Below are 20921 nucleotides of genomic sequence, written 5' to 3'. Positions count from 1 at the left end.
AAATTGAAACCCCAGACACAAACAAAGGGAAAAAAAGGAAGAAAGGTCCGTTTTTCACACTGGCAACCCTGACCGTAGGACGGGAAGAAAAATCTTTCATCTCCAGTTCTCTGGTCCGTCCCCCCCCCCCCCCCCTCCGTACCTTTCCACAGTGGCAGCCCGAAAAATCTTTCATCTCTGGCTCCCCTGGTACTTTTTTAAAAATAGGCAGCTGTCTTGTCCTATTTCCGCAGCGCACAGGTCAGGAGCGAGCTTTCCACGTTGCAGTCTGAATGACTGCCGTGAGTTCTCGCGAGTCCTGCGAGAACTCGCAGCAGCCATTCAGATAGCAGGGCAGGCCCAAGCGGAAGCATAGAAAGCTTGTGCCTGACCTGTGCGCCACTAGGGAGGGATGGATACACACTGGACCACCAGGTACTGTACTATGATGGCGGTGGCCTGCCGGCGGGTGTTTTCAAAGGTGCGGTGGTGTGCTTTAAAAAAGGAAAGGAGGGGAGGCGGCGGGTGTTTTCAAAGGTGCGGTGGTGTGCTCTAAATAAGAAAGTAGGGGAGGGGAGGCGGTGGGTGTTTTAAAATGGTGCGGGATTTAAAAATTGTATCTTCGCTCCATAAGATGCACAGAGATTTCCACCCACTTATGGGTGGAAAAAAGTGCATCTTATGAAGCGAAAAATACGGTATTAGTGTGCTATGTTTTTTCAAGCTGCATTGAAGATTTTCCTCTTTTTTTTAGGAAACTTTATCACATTATAATGTTTGTTTTGGCATAGTGCTAGATTGAGCGGAAAATAACATTCTACTGGATTAAGCATTATGCTGGAATCTTTCCTTCCTCCCCCTTCCTCTGTGCATTTCAAAATGCCATGAGTGTGATTTCTGATCTTGCCTAGTGATTCCTTTTCATAAACAATATTTGGTTTTGTTCATGTACATAAAGGTGGTGTATAAGCATGGTTATACAAGTGAATGTATTTATTCATTATTTTCATTTTTTTTTTCCAGATGAGGTGATATTGCCTTCTGTTTCCTAAAGTGTCGCAATGGCATCCATGGATATGACAACAAACAGCACCAGTAGGTAAGAGAAATTTCCATGCAGATACTGTGCTGTGTATTCTCCCAGAATCAATCCACCTACTTTTGCTTGCTGGAGTCTAAAAATATGGGAATGGCCTTGATGATCCACCTGTAACATTACTATAATCTTAATTTAATTTAATTTTTTAAACTATTAAGATAATTTCGGTTATGAGTGTTTTTGCCTTGTGACAACCTTTGACGTACTGATTACACCCAGTGGCATAAGATTAGTTGAAGAAAATATTCCCTAATGAAAAAGAGAACAGAATAAGTTGTGCTGTGGTGGCCCATTAGCTCAGAGGCCAAATAGAAGGTTTGGATTTATATCCTGTACCTGCTGTAGTGTTGACTGGCCTGTGGAACAAGACATTTTTGGATTTCTTTGTGAATGGAATCTTGGGATCCATGTTTGGTCTGCTTCTCTAGAATCCTATGATTATCCTTTAGTACACCAATTCTATAACAGAGGATCCATGATATGCAAAATATACTATAACATAACTCAGTACTTAATTATAATCTTTAAAGATTGAATTTTCATCTAGAATTCTTGGATTTGTGTTGGATTCTACCTTATTGATTATCAAGTTAATAACATATCTAAAAAGTGTTTTCTGAGTCTATGGATGTTAAGGAGTGTTCCCTGTTTTTTTTCATCAGCATCATTTTATTATCCTAGTCCAAGCTATAATTCTGGCATATTTGGACTATGCTAACTCTCTTTACATCGATGTAAGCAAATGTAATAAGAATAGATTACATCTTATTCAGAACACAGCTGTCAAACTGTTTTTTGGCAAAAACAAATTTGACGATGTTACACCATTGTTGAGGGCATTACATTGGTTTCCAATATGTTGGAGAGTCCAGTTTAAGTGTGCTAATCTTGTTTTTAAGAGTTTATATGGTATTTTCTCTTCAGTGTTTCCTCTTGCTTTCAACTCACATCGTCTTTAGTCTGATAGAATCTTACATAAATTCAAATTCAAATTTCCTCCTGTTAGAGGGATTCTAACCTTGGGCAAATTTTCACATTCTTTGGCATATATTATGGTGAAAGTCTGGAATGATCTTCCCTCGATTATTAGAATTTCTTCATCTTCGATCCACTTTAGAAAAAGTTTAAAAACGTATCTATTTAAGAAATTTCTAACTGCTAGCTGAAAGAAGATGCCTCTTCGGGAATTTCTCTATTGATTGATGAATGTTAATATTTACTTCTTCTGTAATTTCATCACTTTACTACTAGTGCATTATTACTTAAAGTTTGTTAACTAGGTCGAGTCCCTAATGGGAATGACCCGATATATAAACCTGAAGATTAGATTAGATAATGGTGAAATGTGAAGTGCTCAGACCCACAACCAAGTGCTTTGATACTGTGAATCAAGCAGAGGTTGTCACTGGGACCATCATAGCACTCCCACAGTCCCACAGCTGCCCTTAAATCACTCTATAATATTAACACTAATCATATTATCTTTGATAATGGGCAGATGGTTAATCTCTGACAACACTCTGTTCGAGTGTAATCTAAAATCCCAACCAGCTGTTTTTATCGACTACCCCTCTACTCGAGTTTCATTATGCTTCGTCAGGAGGGATATTGCTGCAACACAAACATATAACACAAAACCAACTATCAAATTAAAACCAACTATCCCATATTGTCAACTAAAAATAATTTATTACATTCATCTATCAACATCTCCATTCTCGTATATCGGCTTTACCTGTGGAGGGATTCCCTTCATACTCCCTAACTTCATTCAATAAATCCACTGACAGTGCTGCCCACTTTCTTTTAAAAAGCTCGAGATGTGATGTCACTCAAAAAGTGAACTAAGACATTGGCTAACGCAGCTCCCCGTAGCATTTGCAGCCTATTCTGAACATGCCCCCACTACACTTGAAACCATTCTATGTCGGTGTTCAGACCTTTAGGATGTAGCATCTGCCATGAATAAATAAACCTCTGCTCTTTGATCAATAAAGCTTGGGATACATCGTCTCCTAAAGGTAAGTAAATTTGACAGAATTGCGTATTTGAGATCAACTTCCATGTGACCCCTTTCCTGCCAATGAGCGACCAATGGAGCTTGAGACCAGCCATTAAGAATGTTGCTTAAAAGTTCCGCTATTCTTAATTTAATCATTCGTTTAGTGTGGCCTAAATAATATTATTGCAGAGGCAATTTATGCAGTATACTACTACTTTTGAATTGCAATCGGTGTTACTCTTAGGATAAAATCTCCCTCCCAGTTTGTGAGGCAATTTTATACTGTCAGACAAAATCACATGACAACAGTACACACATTGGCCACCTGGACAATGGCCCCTGGATTTCTCTGACCTCTGTCTTATCCCACCATGCTTCAACTTTTCCCCAAAATTTGCCCTCGCTTGAACACAAATTTGAGCAGTTCCCTCATTAGAATGAATTCTCAGCATTGGCCAATATTTTTTTTTTATAATATCCTGCAGTTTAGACCCCTGTATTGAATATGGTAAAACCCATACCATTGCATTTTCCTTGCTATGAGAAACTTGAGCAAAGAGCCACTCGCGCTTACAAAATCTTGCTCTTTTCTAAGTTTTTTTGATTACCCCCATGGGATAGCCCCATTGGACAAACTTATCTGATAATACCCTTGCCTGTTGTTGAAATTCCTGATCATCCAAACACAATCTTCTAAGTCTCAAAAACTGCCTAATGGGGATACCACTTTTGGATGGAAAATCTGATAATGTAATAATGTATTTCTGTCAGATGGTTTACTGTATAGAGATGTCACAGTCTCCCCTTTATCTAAAAAGATATCAATATCTAAAAAAAAATTTTAGCAGCATCAGTGTAAAAAACAAATGTGATGTTTACATCCTTGTTATTTAGCTCCTGGACAAACGTTTGCAGCTGATGAACCGTTTCCACATAGTGACAAACTGAAAAGCCCTGATGTATACTGTATACCCACTTGTCTACAAATTGAGTCGCATATAAACAGGTGATAGAGGGAGCCACTGTGGCTCCTATTGCCACCCCTTTAATTTGAAGATAATACTCCTCCTCAAACTTTAAATAATTATGAAATATTATGAACTCAATAGGAAAAATTTCCTAGACTGGGGTATATCTAATGTGTATGTATGTGTAATACATGCATGCCAATACATGTAATACATACATGCCAATGTACTATAAGTAAGGTTGGTTAAATGGTAAGATCAGAGGCCAATGGAGGCCTTCTTGTGGGCTAAGATTAAATACAGAGTATGAATCAAGAGCTGAGGGCCAATTTTTCATGTCCTTTGACCATGATTCAGATCCTGTAAAATATGCAGGCACTGCTTATTCCTACAAACATTTTAGAATTCAGCTGAAAACTTATCTTTTTTCAAAATACTTGGTTAAATAATTTATTTTGTTCTTAATGATATTGTTCCTTGTTTATAGTCTTTTGTAAACCGTGTTGAACTTATGGTTACACGGTTAATAAGCACTATGTTATGTTATGAAGTCTTCTGACCCAAAACCAATGAGGGCAAAATCTTTTGGAATATGGTTAACCTGGGCAAGTTTTAAAAGAAAAAATGTCAAGGAAACAAAGATGGCAGTGGAGACACACAGATTTATCATTCACTCCATGTAAACTTTTCTTGGTTTCTTGACACTGCTTTGCTGCTTTTTTTTTTTTTTTAAAGAAAGGCAAGGTATACACTCTGCCAGGATGAGACCTCATCCGTTCCTGCTAATATAGTAGATGTTTCTGTGGTTGCTGTTGAATGGGATACAGAATAAGATTTGCAGTAGTGCTAACCCAGGAGATTAAAGTCATCCAAATAAACTATTTTATGATGTTTACTATAATTACAATAGCAATTAGATTATAATGCATATTTGTATTCACTTGAAATCTTTGAAGGAATATGTAAATACTGTAGATCCTACTAATTATCTTCCAAATATTACGAAAAGAGTTTACAATGGCAGTTGGCCAAAATACTGCTTACAGACTGAGGGCTAGATGCACTAAAGCCTTTGAATGTCTAATGATTGTATTTGCTGACCCGATACACCAAACTTCTCACTGCATGTTTTTCTGCGCGATCGCTTATTTTCCAAACCGGCCATGCAAATAAAGTTGTTAATATTAAAATGCCATGCAAAGTAATTCGCTGATCGATGCTCTCAACATCGATTTGCCATGCACAAAAAAATAGTGATCACCTCTAGCGATCCAAAAAAAACTGACAGGTCTATTGGCAACTGTGTTACAGACAGGTCTTTCTGGTTTTTCTTTTTTCATTTCTTTTTTTCTATGGGCACAGCCGTGTGTGTACAAAGAGAGTTTACAATGGCAGTTGGCCAAAATACTGCTTACAGACTGAGGGCTAGATGTACTAAAGCCTTTGATTGTCTAATGATTGTATTTGATGACCCGATACACCAAACTGCTCACTGCGTGTTTTTCTGTGCGATTGATTATTTTCCAAACCGGCCATGCAAATAAAGTTGTTAATATTAAAATGCCAAGCAAAGTAACTCACTGATCGATGCTCTTAACATCGATTTGACATGCACAAAAAATAGTGATCACCTCTAGTGATCTAAAAAAACTGACAGGTCTGTTGGTAACTGTTACTGGTTTTCCTTTTTTTATTTTTTTCTATGGGCACAGCTGTGTGTGTGTGTGTGTGTGTGTGTAACACACGCACAATATCAGGCCCATTCAAAAAAAAGTGCCATGAGGGCTCCCCCATTGATGACTGCCTCCTCTGATGACCCACCGCGAACCCCTACCTACACCAGCCAAAATTAGCAAGAGGAATGCCCATTCCCTCCTGCCACCATGAACCCCCCTCCCCCGTGCCAGCCAAATGAAAGATATTAACAGAGGAACTCACTGTGTTGCCTGCTCTAAAAAGGAGCATATCATCCACAAAGAGAGCGTCTTCCTGACCTAGGCCACCAGTGGTTCTCTAAGGAGAGTGTGAGCAACTTATGTGACAAGGGTTACCCATGCCTTGTACCACGCTCCAGCTGGAAAGATAAAGTGAGGTTCTCATTAATGAGAATTTGTACAGTTGGTTTTCTGTAAAACACCCTTCTGTAACACCTTCTGTAACACCTAAAAATACCCCCATAATACCAATTTGGAGTAGTATCCAAAATAGTCTGAAAGTATCTTGTCAAACACTTTTTTTGCATCAAGGCTGGTAATAATTGCATTATCTCCCACCTGATCCCTATTTTGCAATACTGCTAAAGCCTGCAGAATATTTTGGAAGCATATCTGCCAGGGACAAAACCTGTTTGGTTAGGATGAATTAAGAAAGGGAGGACTTTCCCTAAGCACGTGGCCAAAATCTTAGCAAACAATTTTATATCCTGATTGAGAAGGGAGATGGGATGATATATCATACCATACCATTTCTTCTATACTGCAAGTTTCAACAAGGATTCAATGCGGTTTGCAATAAGATTTCTAACTTGTGATCTTGAACAATGAGATATAGATTATGGTAGTATGTCTGCTTTTCGAGCTGTTGGTTCGAAGAGATGAGTCTTCAGCATTTTCCTGAAGTTGTAATATGTGTCCAGTTGATGCAGGTACCGTGGGAGGCCATTCCAAATTTTGGGCCCTTGGAATGCGAAGGTGGATTCATGTAATATTTTTTTGGAGTATACGCAGAGGGAAAAAGAAGGTCAGTTTAAAACAGGGGTGCACACACTTTTTTGGCTTGTGAGCTACTTTTTTTTTAAAAAAAGTTATTTTTATTAATATTTAGAAATTATAACCAACAACATACTTGTTTAAGAAATACAGAAAGAATTATACGAACAGGAAATTTATAAAAAATAAAGAAATATATAAATCTTTCTTAGACCTCAATCAAACCAAGAGTCAGAAATCCAAGTGAAATTAAAGAGGAGATTATTCTATTTAAAAAATAAATATTAAGGCATGACTTAACAGTTATCCCACATTCAAATTTAACTGTTCACTAACACTAAGCATTTCCAGTAACCAATTTCTTCATGTCAATAAATGCCCTTAGTTGTTCCGGGGAGAAGAACATATATTTTATTCCCAAATATTTTATCATACATTTACAAAGGATAGGAGAGCAGAAATGAAGCACCTAAAGAAACCACTTCAGGTCTCATGGCAAGAAATAATTTCCTTCATTCTTGAGTTTGTCTGGTAACGTCTGGAAAAATCCAGACCTTTTTTTTTTTTTTTTACCACAAAATGGTACCTGGGATTTTCTAAACAACCTTCTGAAGACAGCATTAATAATAATAAAAACTTTATTTTTATATACCGCTATACCACAAACAGTTCAAAGCGGTTTACAGAGGAAGAGACTATATACAAACAGCTGTCCTGTTCAAATACAAAGGACACCATGGGGTCCTTTTATCAAGCTGCGGTAGGGGTTTAACGCGTGTTAAACCGCCTGCCGCGCTAGCCACTAACGCCTGCATTGAGCAGGCATTAGTTGTTTAGTCGGCTGTGGAGGTTAGCGCGTGATGAAATGTCTGACGCGCTAAGCCCGCTAGTGCGGCTTGATAAAAGGACCCCCAAGTCAAAATGATCTACCAACAATTCAAAGAGGTCAAGGCAGATGACTTTAAAATATGCAAAGTCACCTCAGTAACAACTATACAAAAATAGACAAATATACCCCCCTCCCCTTTTACTAAACCGCGATAGTGGTTTTTAGCATAGGGAGCTGCACTGAATGCCCCCTGTGCTGCTTCCGACGCTCATTGGCTCCCTGCGCTATAAATCGCTAAAAGGGGGCCATAGTGCAAAATAAAGACAGCAGATATAAATTCAGACACATTTTGATCACTAAATTTAAAATAAAATCATTTCATGAGTCTCTGGTTGCACTTCCTTCTTCTGACTGCATGCTTCCTCTCCTCCAGACCTCATTCCATTCCCCAACCAACATCTCTCTCTCTCTCTGTCCCTCCATGAGTCCAACTTTTTCTTCCTCTCTCCCTTTCCCCTCCCCTTTCTGTCTGTCTGTCTCTTCCTTCCCCCTCCCCCTTTCTGTCTGTCTTTCTCTCTCTCTCTTCCCACTTCCCTTTCTGTCTGTCTGTCTGTCTGTCTCTCTATCTCTTCCCCCCCTTTCTGTCTGTCCTTCTCTCTCTCTCTCTCTTCCCCCTTCCCTTTCTGTCTGTCCTTCTCTCTCTCTCTCTTCCCCCTTCCCTTTCTGTCTGTCTGTCTTTCTCTCTCTCTCTCTCTTCCCCCTTCCCTTTCTGTCTGTCTGTCTTTCTCTCTCTCTCTCTTCCCCCTTCCCTTTCTGTCTGTCTTTCTCTCTCTCTCTCTTCCCCCTTCCCTTTCTGTCTGTCTTTCTCTCTCTCTCTCTCTCTTCCCCCTTCCCTTTCTGTCTGTCTGTCTTTCTCTCTCTCTCTCTCTTCCCCCTTCCCTTTCTGTCTGTCTGTCTTTCTCTCTCTCTCTCTTCCCCCTTCCCTTTCTGTCTGTCTGTCTTTCTCTCTCTCTCTCTCTTCCCCCTTCCCTTTCTGTCTGTCTGTCTTTCTCTCTCTCTCTCTCTTCCCCCTTCCCTTTCTGTCTGTCTGTCTTTCTCTCTCTCTCTCTCTTCCCCCTTCCCTTTCTGTCTGTCTGTCTTTCTCTCTCTCTCTCTCTCTTCCCCCTTCCCTTTCTGTCTGTCTCTTTCTCTCTCTCTCTCTCTTCCCCCTTCCCTTTCTGTCTGTCTGTCTTTCTCTCTCTCTCTCTCTTCCCCCTTCCCTTTCTGTCTGTCTGTCTTTCTCTCTCTCTCTCTCTCTTCCCCCTTCCCTTTCTGTCTGTCTGTCTTTCTCTCTCTCTCTCTCTCTCTCTCTTCCCCCTTCCCTTTCTGTCTGTCTGTCTGTCTTTCTCTCTCTCTCTCTCTTCCCCCTTCCCTTTCTGTCTGTCTGTCTGTCTTTCTCTCTCTCTCTCTCTTCCCCCTTCCCTTTCTGTCTGTCTGTCTGTCTTTCTCTCTCTCTCTCTCTTCCCCCTTCCCTTTCTGTCTGTCTGTCTGTCTTTCTCTCTCTCTCTCTCTTCCCCCTTCCCTTTCTGTCTGTCTGTCTGTCTTTCTCTCTCTCTCTCTCCCTGCCTCCTCCCAAGCCACTGTCGCCGATTTCTCCCTGCTTCCCTGACGCCAGGCCAGGCGTGTACAAGAACCAGGCCCACAGCCTTCCCCCCAACATCAATTCTGATGTCAAAGAAGAAGTTCCGGGCCAGCCAAGCAGAAATTGGCTGGCCCGGAACTTCCTCTTTGACGTCAAAATTGCATTCGAGCAATGAATAACATCATGTTTTCTTTTTTGATCCATCAATCTCGACCTGATACATTGCCCGTGTTTTGATCTCAATTTGACACCCTTTTCTCCCTTTACCTCTTTATGTTTACTTTTCTGAATTTATTGTAGTTCCACCCTGTCCCTTTTGTGTATTTATGAGTCTGTCATCCATGTCTCATGTTTTAAATATGGTTTTAGGATTATAATTATATTCCTTTTTTATGTACATTGCCTAGGATCTATAATAGGTATTCAACCAAAAAATTTTAATAAACTTGAAACTTTTTTAATAAACTTCCGGGGACGGGGACAAATTTGTTCCTGTGCCATTCTCTATTTTTAAGAGTGGTACTCGTACAGGGGTGGAACTGTAGTCTTTTTAAGCTACACTAAACATCCAGTATCTGAATTTTACTCAAGTAGCTATAAACTACAGGCGAATAAGTAGGGAAAGTATGCAGAGTATGACTCGTTAACTTCTTTCCAACTTCCCTGCGAGTGTTTGTATATGTGTGCGCGTGTCTGTGATGTGTCTGAAGAAATGCTCACAAGGTAAAATAATAAGAACATTTTTGCAAATACCAACATTGGCTACCGCTATCAGTAAAAACCACCGAGAATACTTTTGTGCATTGCAGGCTGAACTAAATCACAAGCTAGACTGGTTGCAAGCAGCCTTACTCAGACAGTATGCTTTTGAACATCTGCCCCTAAATATCTATATAGAGTCAATCCATACTAATGTAGCTTGTTCAGTTTTTCTGATAGGTATGTTGATGTTTGTTTGCCCACTGCAGTGTGCATGCTGCTGCCTTTTAATAAGTAAGCCCTTGAGTGTCTTTTGAACTCATGATTTCTATTAAGTTCTTTTGATGATGTTATCTAATCCACTTACTGTTGCTAGAAACCTCCCTGGGGAGAGGGGGGCAGGTTGGTGGTTGGGGAGTGGTTTTGTTTTTTGTTGGTGGGCAATGTTTGTTTGAAAAAGTTTGAGCTTGCTTTTATTTGTAAGGATTTTCTGTACCTTTGCTGTATTGAATTCAATAAAAATTATTTGAACATAAGTAAGCCCTTGTTGAGGGACTCCTGGAAGTTGTGATTATGTTACAGTAGATTTACTTTGCGGGTCCTGAGTGACTTTTTTTTTTTTTTTTTTTTAAGTTTTGTATTACTTCACAATATGCCTAATATTAGATTTTGGATTTAGTTGAGATGATGCGGTATAAAAACTTAAGGTTTAGTTTAGTTTAGTTGAAAACAATCTCTGTAGTAGCTCAAGGTGAGTTACATTCAGGCACACTAAGTATTTTCCGGTCCCTGGAGGGCTCAAAGTCAAAGTTTGTACTCGAGGCAGTTGAAGGTGAAGTGGCTTATCTAAGGATCAGCAGTTGGATTAGAACCCTGGCTTCCCTAGTTTGTTCCACTGCTCTATTAGTTTGCTAATACAGATAATACATAATCAAAGCATGTTTGATAACTCATAAGAACATAGGAATACTACTACTACTATTTATTAATTCTATAGCGCTAACATATTCACGCAGCGCTATACATTAAACGCAGAATAGATGGTTCCTGCTCGAAAGAGTAGTCTAATTATGATACACACTGTACAAAAATGGTGAATTACTATATGGTGCTCATGTAAGGAAATATAAAGGGAAGAAGAAGTAGGGTAGGGGACTACAGAGGGAATGACAAATATGGTGCTTTACAAAATTAGTAGGGTTAGGACTTAAAACGCAGCTTCGAAGAAGTGGGCCTTCAGCCTGGACTTGAATACCAACAAAGACTGAGCCTTATGTATTGAGTCAGACAGCTTGTTCCAGACATATGGCACAGCCAGGCAACAGAGATGGAGTCCGGTGTTGGCAGAAGAGGAGAAGAATACAGGACAAGGGAGATTTACCTGATGAACAGAGTTCCTAGGGCACAGTTTAGGGAGAGACAAGAGAGGAGAGATACTGAGGATCTGCCACCGAATCCCAGGGCAGTGGTTTCCCGGGGCTGATCATTTTTTAACACACACCCTCCTCTATATGAAAAACATTATTTTAGTAATAATCCACAAGTTGCACAACAAGAGTGTACCTAGGAAAAGGTAGCATCCTATACACTGCAGTGACCACTGCATTTTGGTTGCTCTCCTTTGAATCTTTTCTAATTTTGCTATCTTTTTTTTTTTTTTTTTTTTTGAGATACAGCAAACAGAATTGAACACAATATTCAAGGTGAGGTTCCACTGTGGAGTGATACACAAGCATTAGAACATTCTTATCTTATCAACAATAAACAGACTAAAGGGCAACTGATCTGAAACCTGATGGCTATTTGACAACCTACTAAGGCATTGATGAGCAAATCATTTTATCACTGCCAATATCTGTCCAATGCTGTTGAACATCATTGTTCACAAGGCCTAGAGCTGACTGGGAGCCAAGTGATAAAAGTACTGGCATATATTTCCTGAATGCTGTAACTATTATTCTGTTTAATATGTCCCATTTTGGTGCATATTTTTACTGATTTTCTTTCTTTCTTTCTTTCTTTTTTGCACATAATTTGCTGAGATTTATTCAGTGCACCAATGTTCCCTCTAAGCTGCACACCTTTTAGCACTTTTTTATCCATGACATCCTGTTTGTCTATCTTGGCTGTTTAGATTGTAAGCTCTTTCAAGCAGGGACTGTTTTCTTCTTTGTGATTCTGTACAACGCTGCGTGCGTCTGGTAGCACTATAAAAATAATTAATAGTAGTAGAAGCAGGAGGCAGTACAGCTGTTTAGCCCCATCACACAGCTGGTGGGATCAGGATCAACTCCTTCTGCCGCCGCCTCTGCTGCTTTCCTGAAGCAGCAGATATGTCAAACTGAAACAGATCTATGGCAGGAGCTTCCTGTACATACCTACTGCGGCTGATCTGCCCTCTCCGACGTCACTACATCTTCTGAGGCAGAGCTAGCAGCCGCAGATATGTACCGTAAAGTCCCACATCTGGTTTCTTTGTTTGCCGCTTCTGCTGCTTTGGAAAAGCAGTATGATGGCTATGGGGGGAAGAGGGGACAGATGCTGGTGGATGTGGGCTGGCTGGGAGAGAGAGGAGGTAGATACTGGTGGAAATGGGGTGGGGTAGATGCTGGTGGAAGATGGGTGGGGGGGAGAGGGGGCAGAAACTTGGAAAGGGGATAGGGTAGGGGAGAGAGAGGGGGCAAATACTGGTGGAAAAGGGATGGTGGGAGAGGGAATAGACACTGATGGAAGTGGGATGGGAGGAGAGAGGATGCAGAAGCTGGTAGAAATGATTTGGGGTGGGAGAGAGGGGGGGATCAGATTTTATATAGAAGTGGGAAGACATTCTAGATAAAACAGGGGAGAGAGGGCAGATGTTGGGGGTGGGGTACAAAGAGGGGGGATATAGAATGGGAGAAGTGAAAGGGGAGATGCTGGATGGAAGGTGAGGGGGAGAAAGGGGGCAGATGTATGGAAGGGGAGAGTTACAAAGAGGAGGGAAATATTGATGGAAGGGGAGAACTGGATGGAAGGTGAGGGGGGAATAAGCTGTATAGAAGGAGGGAGACAGAAGCCTGGAGGGAGATGATGGAAGGGGGAAGTGAAATAGGAGAGAGGGGAGAGGGAGATACTTATGGAAGGGGAGAGAGAGTGTAAAGATACTGGAGAGGAGAGAAATGAACAAATATTTGGGGGAGAGACAGAAAGGAGGGAGATAATGATAGAAGGGGAAAGAAGGGGAAACATTGTATAGAAGGGGGAGAGAAAGAGGGCAGAGTTAGTGAAAGACTAGTAATAAGGAGAAGTAAAATAGGAGAACCAGGGCAAGGGAAAGATGGAAAGCTGCCAGTAGACTGTAAAAAATAGGGAACTTTGGACCTAGAGGTAGAAAAATAAATTGAAGAAAGCCGAAAGGAGGAGAGAAAAATCCTGGCAAGAGACAAGACAGAGGAAAGCAAAAGCCAGAGAAGTAAATGGCCAGAAAACAAAGGTAGAAAAAATAATTTTATTTTTAATTCAAGATAAAGTATTCTGGTACCCATGTTTATAAAGTTTAATAAATAGAAATAGAAAATAGAAATCTTTTCATTGGACTAATTTTAATACATTTTTGACCAACTATCAGAGACCAAAAATTATTTTCTCAGGTCAGGACAGCTTTCTATCTTGACATGGGGAAGGAGGTGTTGACCGCTGAGAGCTAAGAGAAATGCTTTAAGTCCTTTCAATAAAATATTATCTTCTCCATTTTTAATTTATATGTGTAATTCTTAATTTGTAATGTACAATGTGTAAAATACCATCAGGGTAATGTAACAGAACTAACAAATCGATTCTGGAAGAGATCAAACCGGCTATGTCATTTGAGGCCCGAATGATGAAGTTATGACTGTCTTTTTGGTCGCACTGTTAGAAGAGAAAAATAATTGCAGAAGGACATTGTTTGGGAAGAACGAAAGAACCAGGCAAAGAGGGTGGAACAACTCTCATATGTGGGAAGACTGAAAAGGTTAGAGCTCTTCAGCTTGGAAAAGAGAAAGCTGAGGGGGAGATATGATTGAAGTCTACAAAATCCTGACTGGAGTAGAATGGGTACAAGTGGATCAGTTTTTCACAGGGGTTAGAGCTACAGCCTCAGCACCATGAGGCTGTGGGTTCAACTCCCTTGCTGCTCCTTGTGACCCTGGGCAAGTCACTTAATCCCCTCATTGCCTCAGGTACACTAGATAGAGTTTGAGCCCACTATGACAGATAGGGAAATATGATAAAGTACCTGAATGTAAACCACGTAGGATATAATTAAATAAATAAATAAAATACAAAGACTAGGGGACACTTGATAAAACTGCAGGGAAATACTTTTAAAACCAGTTAACCATAGGATCCTCTACAAGCTGATGTTCCTAATTTTTAAGACCCTCACATTCAGCGAACCACAATTTATTTTAAAATCACTTATCCCATACACACCCCAAAGATCTCTGCGCTCATCTAATCAAAACTTATTAACTGTACCATCATTAAAAGTCATCGGAACAAGAAGAGCTGAAATGTTTACTGTCGCAGGGCCACAATGGTGGAACTCCCTTCCCCATTACATCAGAATTGAAAGTGATATCTTAACATTTAAAAAGTTTTTAAAATCTTATTTATTTAAGGACGCCCTTGATTTATAATTTAACTAAAGGACGCCTTTAATCAATTTTAATGCATAAATTTTTACGCATAAATTTTTATTCATAAATTTTACCCTACCTTTCGTTCTTTCGTTCTTTCCTGGTTTTTTGTTTTTTTCTTCTCCCACATTGTAACTTTACCCTCCTTCCCTATCTTTCATGTGAGTCTTAATTGATTTTGTAATTAGGTTAAAGTTTCTATATTATATTATTATGTACATCGCCTAGAATTTTGAAATAGGCGATTCATCAAATGTGAAATAAAACTTGAAACTTGAAACTTGAAACAGGAGGAAATAATTTTTTCACTCAAAATAGTTAAGATCTGGAACATGTTGCCAGAGGTTGTGGTAAAAGCAGATAGCATAGCTGGTTTTAAGAAGGGTTTGGACAAATTCCTGGAGGAAAATTCCATAGTCTGTTATTAAGACATGGGGGAAGCCACTGCTTGCCCTGGATTGGTAGCATGGAATGTTGTTACTCTTTGGGTTTTGGCCAGGTAATAGTGACCTGGATTGGCCACCGTGAGAACGGGCTATTGGTCTTGATGGACCATTGGTCTGACCCTGTAAGGCTATTCTTAGGTTCTTATGCAGTCAGATGGCTGGGGTGTCAGGTCAAAAGCGCGCTGGGACAAAGGCGCGCCCAGACAATTGAGCACAGCGCAGAGGTGTGCGCCGCAGAAAATTACTGTTTTTAGGGCTCCGACGGGGGGGGCGTGTGGGAGAACCCCCCCCACTTTACTTAATAGAAATTGCGCCGCGTTGTGGGGGCGTTGTGGGGGGTTTGGGGGGTCATAACCCCCCCATTTTACTGAAAACTTCACTTTTTCCCTGTTTTTAGGGAAAAAGTTAAGTTTACAGTAAAATGTGGGGGATTACAACCCCCCAAACCCCCCACAACGCCGGTACGATCTCTATTAAGTAAACTGGGGGGGCTCCCCAACAAAACCCCCCGTCGGAGCCCCTAAAAAACAGTAATTTTCTTCGGTACGCGCCTCCGTCTTGCGCTCAGTTGTCGGCGCGCGCCTTTGTCTATCGCGGTGTTGTCTATGAAACGATGGCTGGAGGACCTTACTGGACTAGCACAAAACTGATCTCTTTTTAGATCTGCAATTCATTGAGTTGCTAGGACTGGAGCATGAGGGTTGATGGCACCTAACTAATGTAACAGAAAATTTTTGCTCACAACTCAGTCCTTTGCTCACAATAAAAAAAAATAAATAAAAAAAAATTATTCATAAGAACTCGGTCTTTAGAGGGAACGTCGTGTATTACCATCAGTAACAGAGGTAAAGGAGGGGAGGTTGTTACTGTTTAAATCTAGCAGTATAAGTGCATTAGAATATCGCAGGATATAGATACTGAGTGACCTTTAGGCAGGATTTTGTTACTTCAAAATGTTCCTGTAAGTGGTGCGAGTTGTCACAAAAGTAACAACTGGATTCAATTTTTGATTCTTTATAATGCAACAGAAGTTGGAAGGAATAACTCTCCATAAAATTAACAGAACAGAATCTAATTTAGCCTGGGGGAAAACAATGAAGAGACGTGTTTGAAAATGGGCCAGTTCCCCCCCTTCCCAATAACCTATGGTAATTCATTTCTATAGGAGAACTATAGTTCCAGCTTCTGCAATATTAAAATTTAGATACAGTGAAACATGGCAGTTTAGAAGTTCCTCCTTTCAAACTGCCTACCAGTACCTCCAACTATCCCCCTGCTTAAAAATATCCTTCAGCTACTCCAGTTACCATATCACCATCCGACTATCCCCAAATCTACAACCAGCCACCCTTACCCTTCAAAATGCTTTATCAATGCCAGAATTACCTTCAAAAGAACTGTCATCCACTCAACTACACCACTCCAAAATTATAACTGCCCCCACCCACCCGTCTCTCTTCAGACACACATAAACAACCCCATGCTTTCTCCAGTTATAAGAGAAAATGTTAAAAGTCTACTCTGGGAGTTTCTGTGAATGCAGAGTATATTTTACAGAACCGGAGGTGTAGTTTTTATACATACTTTGGTTCTGTTCAGGTCCCATTTGAGTCCTGAATTTCACTCCCCCCACTTTACAAATGGTTGGTTGAATGATGCTACTGAATAATTCAATGATCTTTTTCCTCGGTGATTGAAACTAGCCACTGGTTTCTTTATTCCACAAAAAGGCTCTTCCTGCTTAGAGATAATATCTAGAGAATGACATGGTGAAGAAAACCCACGGCAACCCTCAGGGGGCCGCAGTTTACCTGCAACTACGGAGACGCTAAAGCCTGAGTTGCCGCAGGCACGGAGACAAAACTTTTCACCGCCCATGGGATCGGTGACAAGCCTCGTCCCCGCAATCGAAAGCACTCCTTCACTTCTTACCGCTTTTTACCGTGTCATCGACTCATGTTTAATCTTTTTTAAAGTTTGTATTGTATTGTTTCCCTCTGAATGTATTTTAAATTGTACATCGCTTTGAATTATGATTAAGCGATTAATCAAAAAATCATTAAACTTGAAACTTGATTGTGGGTGGCCCTTCTAAGTTCCGGCGGCCATGTTGTTCTCATCGATGCTGTGCCGTCTTTTTGTTCACTTCAGTTCTGCCTTTGCCTTGACTCCTCCCCCTAAACCTCCCAATTGGGTCTTCTCCCTTCTCTTCCGCCCAAGCTATGACCCAATTGCTACTGCCGCACACATTTTAAAACCCATATGGTGGGCACTGTGCAGCAGTAGTGAATCGCGGAGCTGGATTGGAAAACGAGGTGCTGCTGCTGCTGCCGCCGCCTACTGCAAGGGAATCATTGGCGTCGAGAGTAAGTCCTGAGTTGCGGAGCCCAGAGGAGCAAGATTGGAAAATGAGGTGTTGGCTGTACACTGTGAAGGAATCATTGGCGTCGAGAGTGCTGTGTGTACTGAGGGGGAATCGTTGGCGACAAGAGTGAGTCCTGTTAATGTACTAGTCTCCACCACTTGTACCTTTAGGCTATTTCAATCCTTGTTGTTTTCTTGATTCTTATATGACCAGCGTCCCCACACTTTCCTTCTGCTTGCCTGCCCAGAGTTCCGGGAAGGGGGAGGGGGTGTTTCTTTTCACTGGAGTCTGGTTGAGCTGATGTGAGGGAATCCAAGATAAGCTGAGCCAGCAAGACTTCGCAGAGCTGCAGGCTCATCTGATCTTGGATTCCCTCGCGATCAGTTCAATCGGACTCTGGAGCAAAGAAAGAACACCCCCTCAACCTAAATCCAACTCCCCTTCTTGATGTCGTGGTATCTTTTTTTTTCTTCCTCTCCTTCCTTGCTCTCTGGAAACTTCGGAGTTAGAACTTGGCGAAAGTTCTAAGAGGTAAGGTGGGCTGTGTACCTACACTTTCCTTTTGCTTGCCTGCCTAGGGTTCTGGGTGTGTGTGTGTGTGTGTGGGGGGGGGGGGTTTCTTTATTTTCACCGAAGTCCGGTTGAGCTGATCAAGTTTTCTTTGTGCAATTAGGGAGGGCAGGGGACAGGTGAAGGCGATGATGGTCCTCTTGTTAACCTCATTGTAGTGACTTCACTATATTTTGGGTTACTTGGTCTGAGCACTTCACAATAATATTTAAAATAAATTAAAGAAAGTAATATTATTATCAAGAGATTATAGCTGTGATTACAATATTATATAGTAAATTTTGTCACAGAATACTAAGTTTTATCTCCCTATTAAGTAAAAAATTATTAAAGAAATGACAATTTTGCATGAGGAAAAACTCTTTATAGTTTATAAATCTTTCATTTTGGCTATGTTTTAGTAATAATATTGTAATTTATAGCTAAAGAGACATATGATCAAGAAACTTTTATTTTGCTTTTGTGATTATGATAAATGTACCGAGGGCCTCAAAATAGTATTTGGCGGGCCGCGAGTTTGAGACCACTGCTCTAACTCTTCACGAGCGTGAGCACAGCTTCAGCCTGCGGATCACGCCAGCCTCAGCGCTCCCCCCTTCTGGGTCTCGCGATTAGGAAGTGATGTCGGAGGGGAGAGCAGATGCCAGCACGGGCAGCAAGTTGGCGATGCTACTTGCACTGGGGAAGCTAAGCAGGTATGGGGAAGGGGTGCGCATGGAGGGGGGGGAAGGAGCAGGATGCAGAGAAGAGGGTGAGGGGGTGCCCCCCCCCCTCGCTACACCAGTGAAGAGACTGGACTGGAGGAAGAGCGCAGGCAAGAGCTCGAGTTACCCCGGACTCTACTGATGCAGCTTGAAGTGGGCCTTGTGCGAGGCCAGGAAAGGGTGGCGCCGACCTGTGAAGCAAGGCGAGATTAATACAGTCCCCTGAGGAAGGCTACTCTGTCGCTGAAACTTGGATCCTAGTCGGGACTTTGTTTTTACATATTTTAGTGTGCTACCTTAGTGCCTTATTTTCCAAATAAAAGACCTGTATCCATTAGTTGGCTGCAACATCTCCAGTGCCTCTTTATGCTGTTCTTTTCATAGTAGTCCGAGGCTTTGTTTCTTCTTTTTTTGTTCTCTAAAATTTGTAACATCCAGTTGTGTGTGGTTTTTACAGGATTGTTGTGATCAAATCCCCTGTCCTTCAGGATTGAATTGTTTATCAAAATATTGGGAGTGCAGGGTCTTAAGGGCTTGAACCCCAAAACTTTTGTGAACCTAATACAGTAGATAAAATGTCAGTCAAGGATGGTCAATTGTTTTTGATTTGGGCAGATGGATCTTGCTTCCTATATTTTGCTTATCCTTCCTAGTTTATTGTTTTTTTTTTAATAAACATTCTAGATGTTTGTCGATCTGTAATTGTAATATATAGTGATGTGAAATTGTCCCCCCCTCCCCTCCCGATTTCCCATATAATTGCATATATGCCACACGGAACGGTAATGGTTTCTGATCTTTAAACAAAATAATAGACCAAGGGAACCTGAATAAACACATAACAGTTAATTAATAAGTCATTTATTGAAGGACCAAAGTTATCCAATACCCATATCACCCATGTGAAAAAATAACTGTCCCCTTAGTTACTCTGTTAACCATTTGACTAAATTTAATTGATAATTACATTCTGCTCATTGAACACAGCCAAACTTGGCTGCAGCCAGTCCTCCTGAAACTAAGGGCTCCTTTTACTAAGCTGCGCTAGCGTTTTTAGCGCGCTAGACGCTAATGCCTCCATTCAGCTGGCGTTAGTTTTTCCACGTAGCGCGGGGGTTAGCATGCGCTAATCTGCAGCACGCGCTAAAAAACGCTACCGCAGCTTAGTAAAAGGAACCCTAAATCCCTCTATATATTAAACTTAACCACAAGATTGAAGTAGTCGCCACAAAGGGTTCCTTTTATCAAAGTGCGGTAGGGGTTTAATGCGCGGAATACCGCGCATTAAACCGCCTGCTGTGCTAATTGCTAACGCCTCCATTGACGAGGCGTTAGTTTTTTGGCTTGCCGCGGGGGTTAGCGCGTGATGAAATGTCCGACGTGCTAACCCCACTAGCACACCTTGATAAAAGGAGCCGAAAGTTTCTATAAGAATACTGTGCTGATAAAGGAAATGTGTACCCTGAGGTTGTAGGTTCAAACCCATGCTGCTCCTTTTGAATCTCCCCCCCCCCCCAATGCTTCAGTTATGTTAGATAGATAGGGAGCCCACCAGGACAGACAGGGAAAAATGCTTGAGTACCTGAATAAATTTATGTACACTTCCCCCTCCCTATTCACGGTTTTGACACTCGCGGTTTCACATATTCGCAATTTCCCCCCCCCCCCCTCATAGTTTCGGACGTTCCTGCCTCCCTCCCGGCATCTCGGCCTTACCTGGTGGTCTAGCAGGATTTTGGGGCAGGAGCGATCTTCCTACGCTCCTGCCCCATGTAGATCACCAATAGGAAATGGCTGCCGTGAGCTCCCGCCATAGCCTCGAGAGACTACGGGAACTCACAGCAGTCAGTTGGAAATCTGCATGGGGCAGGAGCGTAGGAAGATCGCTCCTGCCCCGAAAGCCTGCTAGACCACAAGGTAAGGCCGGGATGCCGGGGGGAAGGCAGGAGGGAGGTGGGGGTGGGTCAGAGCCGGACGAGAGGGAGGGGGAGGAATTGGCTAGTCGATGCCCAGAAGAAAGAGCAAAGCACACCGAGGACATTGACCTGAGACCAAAGCAAAAATTGAAGAACGGAAAGTCAGCGATCCTAGTGGGAGACTCGATCCTGAGGCATGTGGACAGCCACATAGCAGGAGGGAGACAGGATCGACTGGTGATCTGCCTTCCAAGAGCGAGAACCAAGGACATCGTGGACAAAATTGGAAAGATCCTGGAAGGCAGATAGAAAAACTAAAAACTGACAAATCCCCGGGTCCGGACGGAATCCATCCAA

The 20921-nt window shown here is 41.6% G+C and overlaps 1 protein-coding gene across 7 annotated transcripts in view; it reads left to right on the top strand.

Annotated features, from left to right (window-relative positions):
• Nucleotides 1–20921, top strand: part of AFF1 (AF4/FMR2 family member 1) — a 517509-nt gene that overhangs the window by 49667 nt on the left and 446921 nt on the right. For all 7 annotated transcript variants that reach the window (XM_033962847.1, XM_033962828.1, XM_033962809.1 and 4 more), the window contains exon 2: nucleotides 1003–1078. In XM_033962847.1, coding sequence (XP_033818738.1) covers nucleotides 1041–1078 — 38 coding nt within the window. In that variant the 5' untranslated portion in view covers nucleotides 1003–1040. The remainder of the gene's footprint in view (nucleotides 1–1002; nucleotides 1079–20921) is intronic.

Source organism: Geotrypetes seraphini, chromosome 1 (genome assembly GCF_902459505.1).
Source record: "Geotrypetes seraphini chromosome 1, aGeoSer1.1, whole genome shotgun sequence".
Lineage (NCBI taxonomy): Eukaryota > Metazoa > Chordata > Amphibia > Gymnophiona > Dermophiidae > Geotrypetes > Geotrypetes seraphini.
This window is presented reverse-complemented; position numbering and strand designations above follow the sequence as displayed.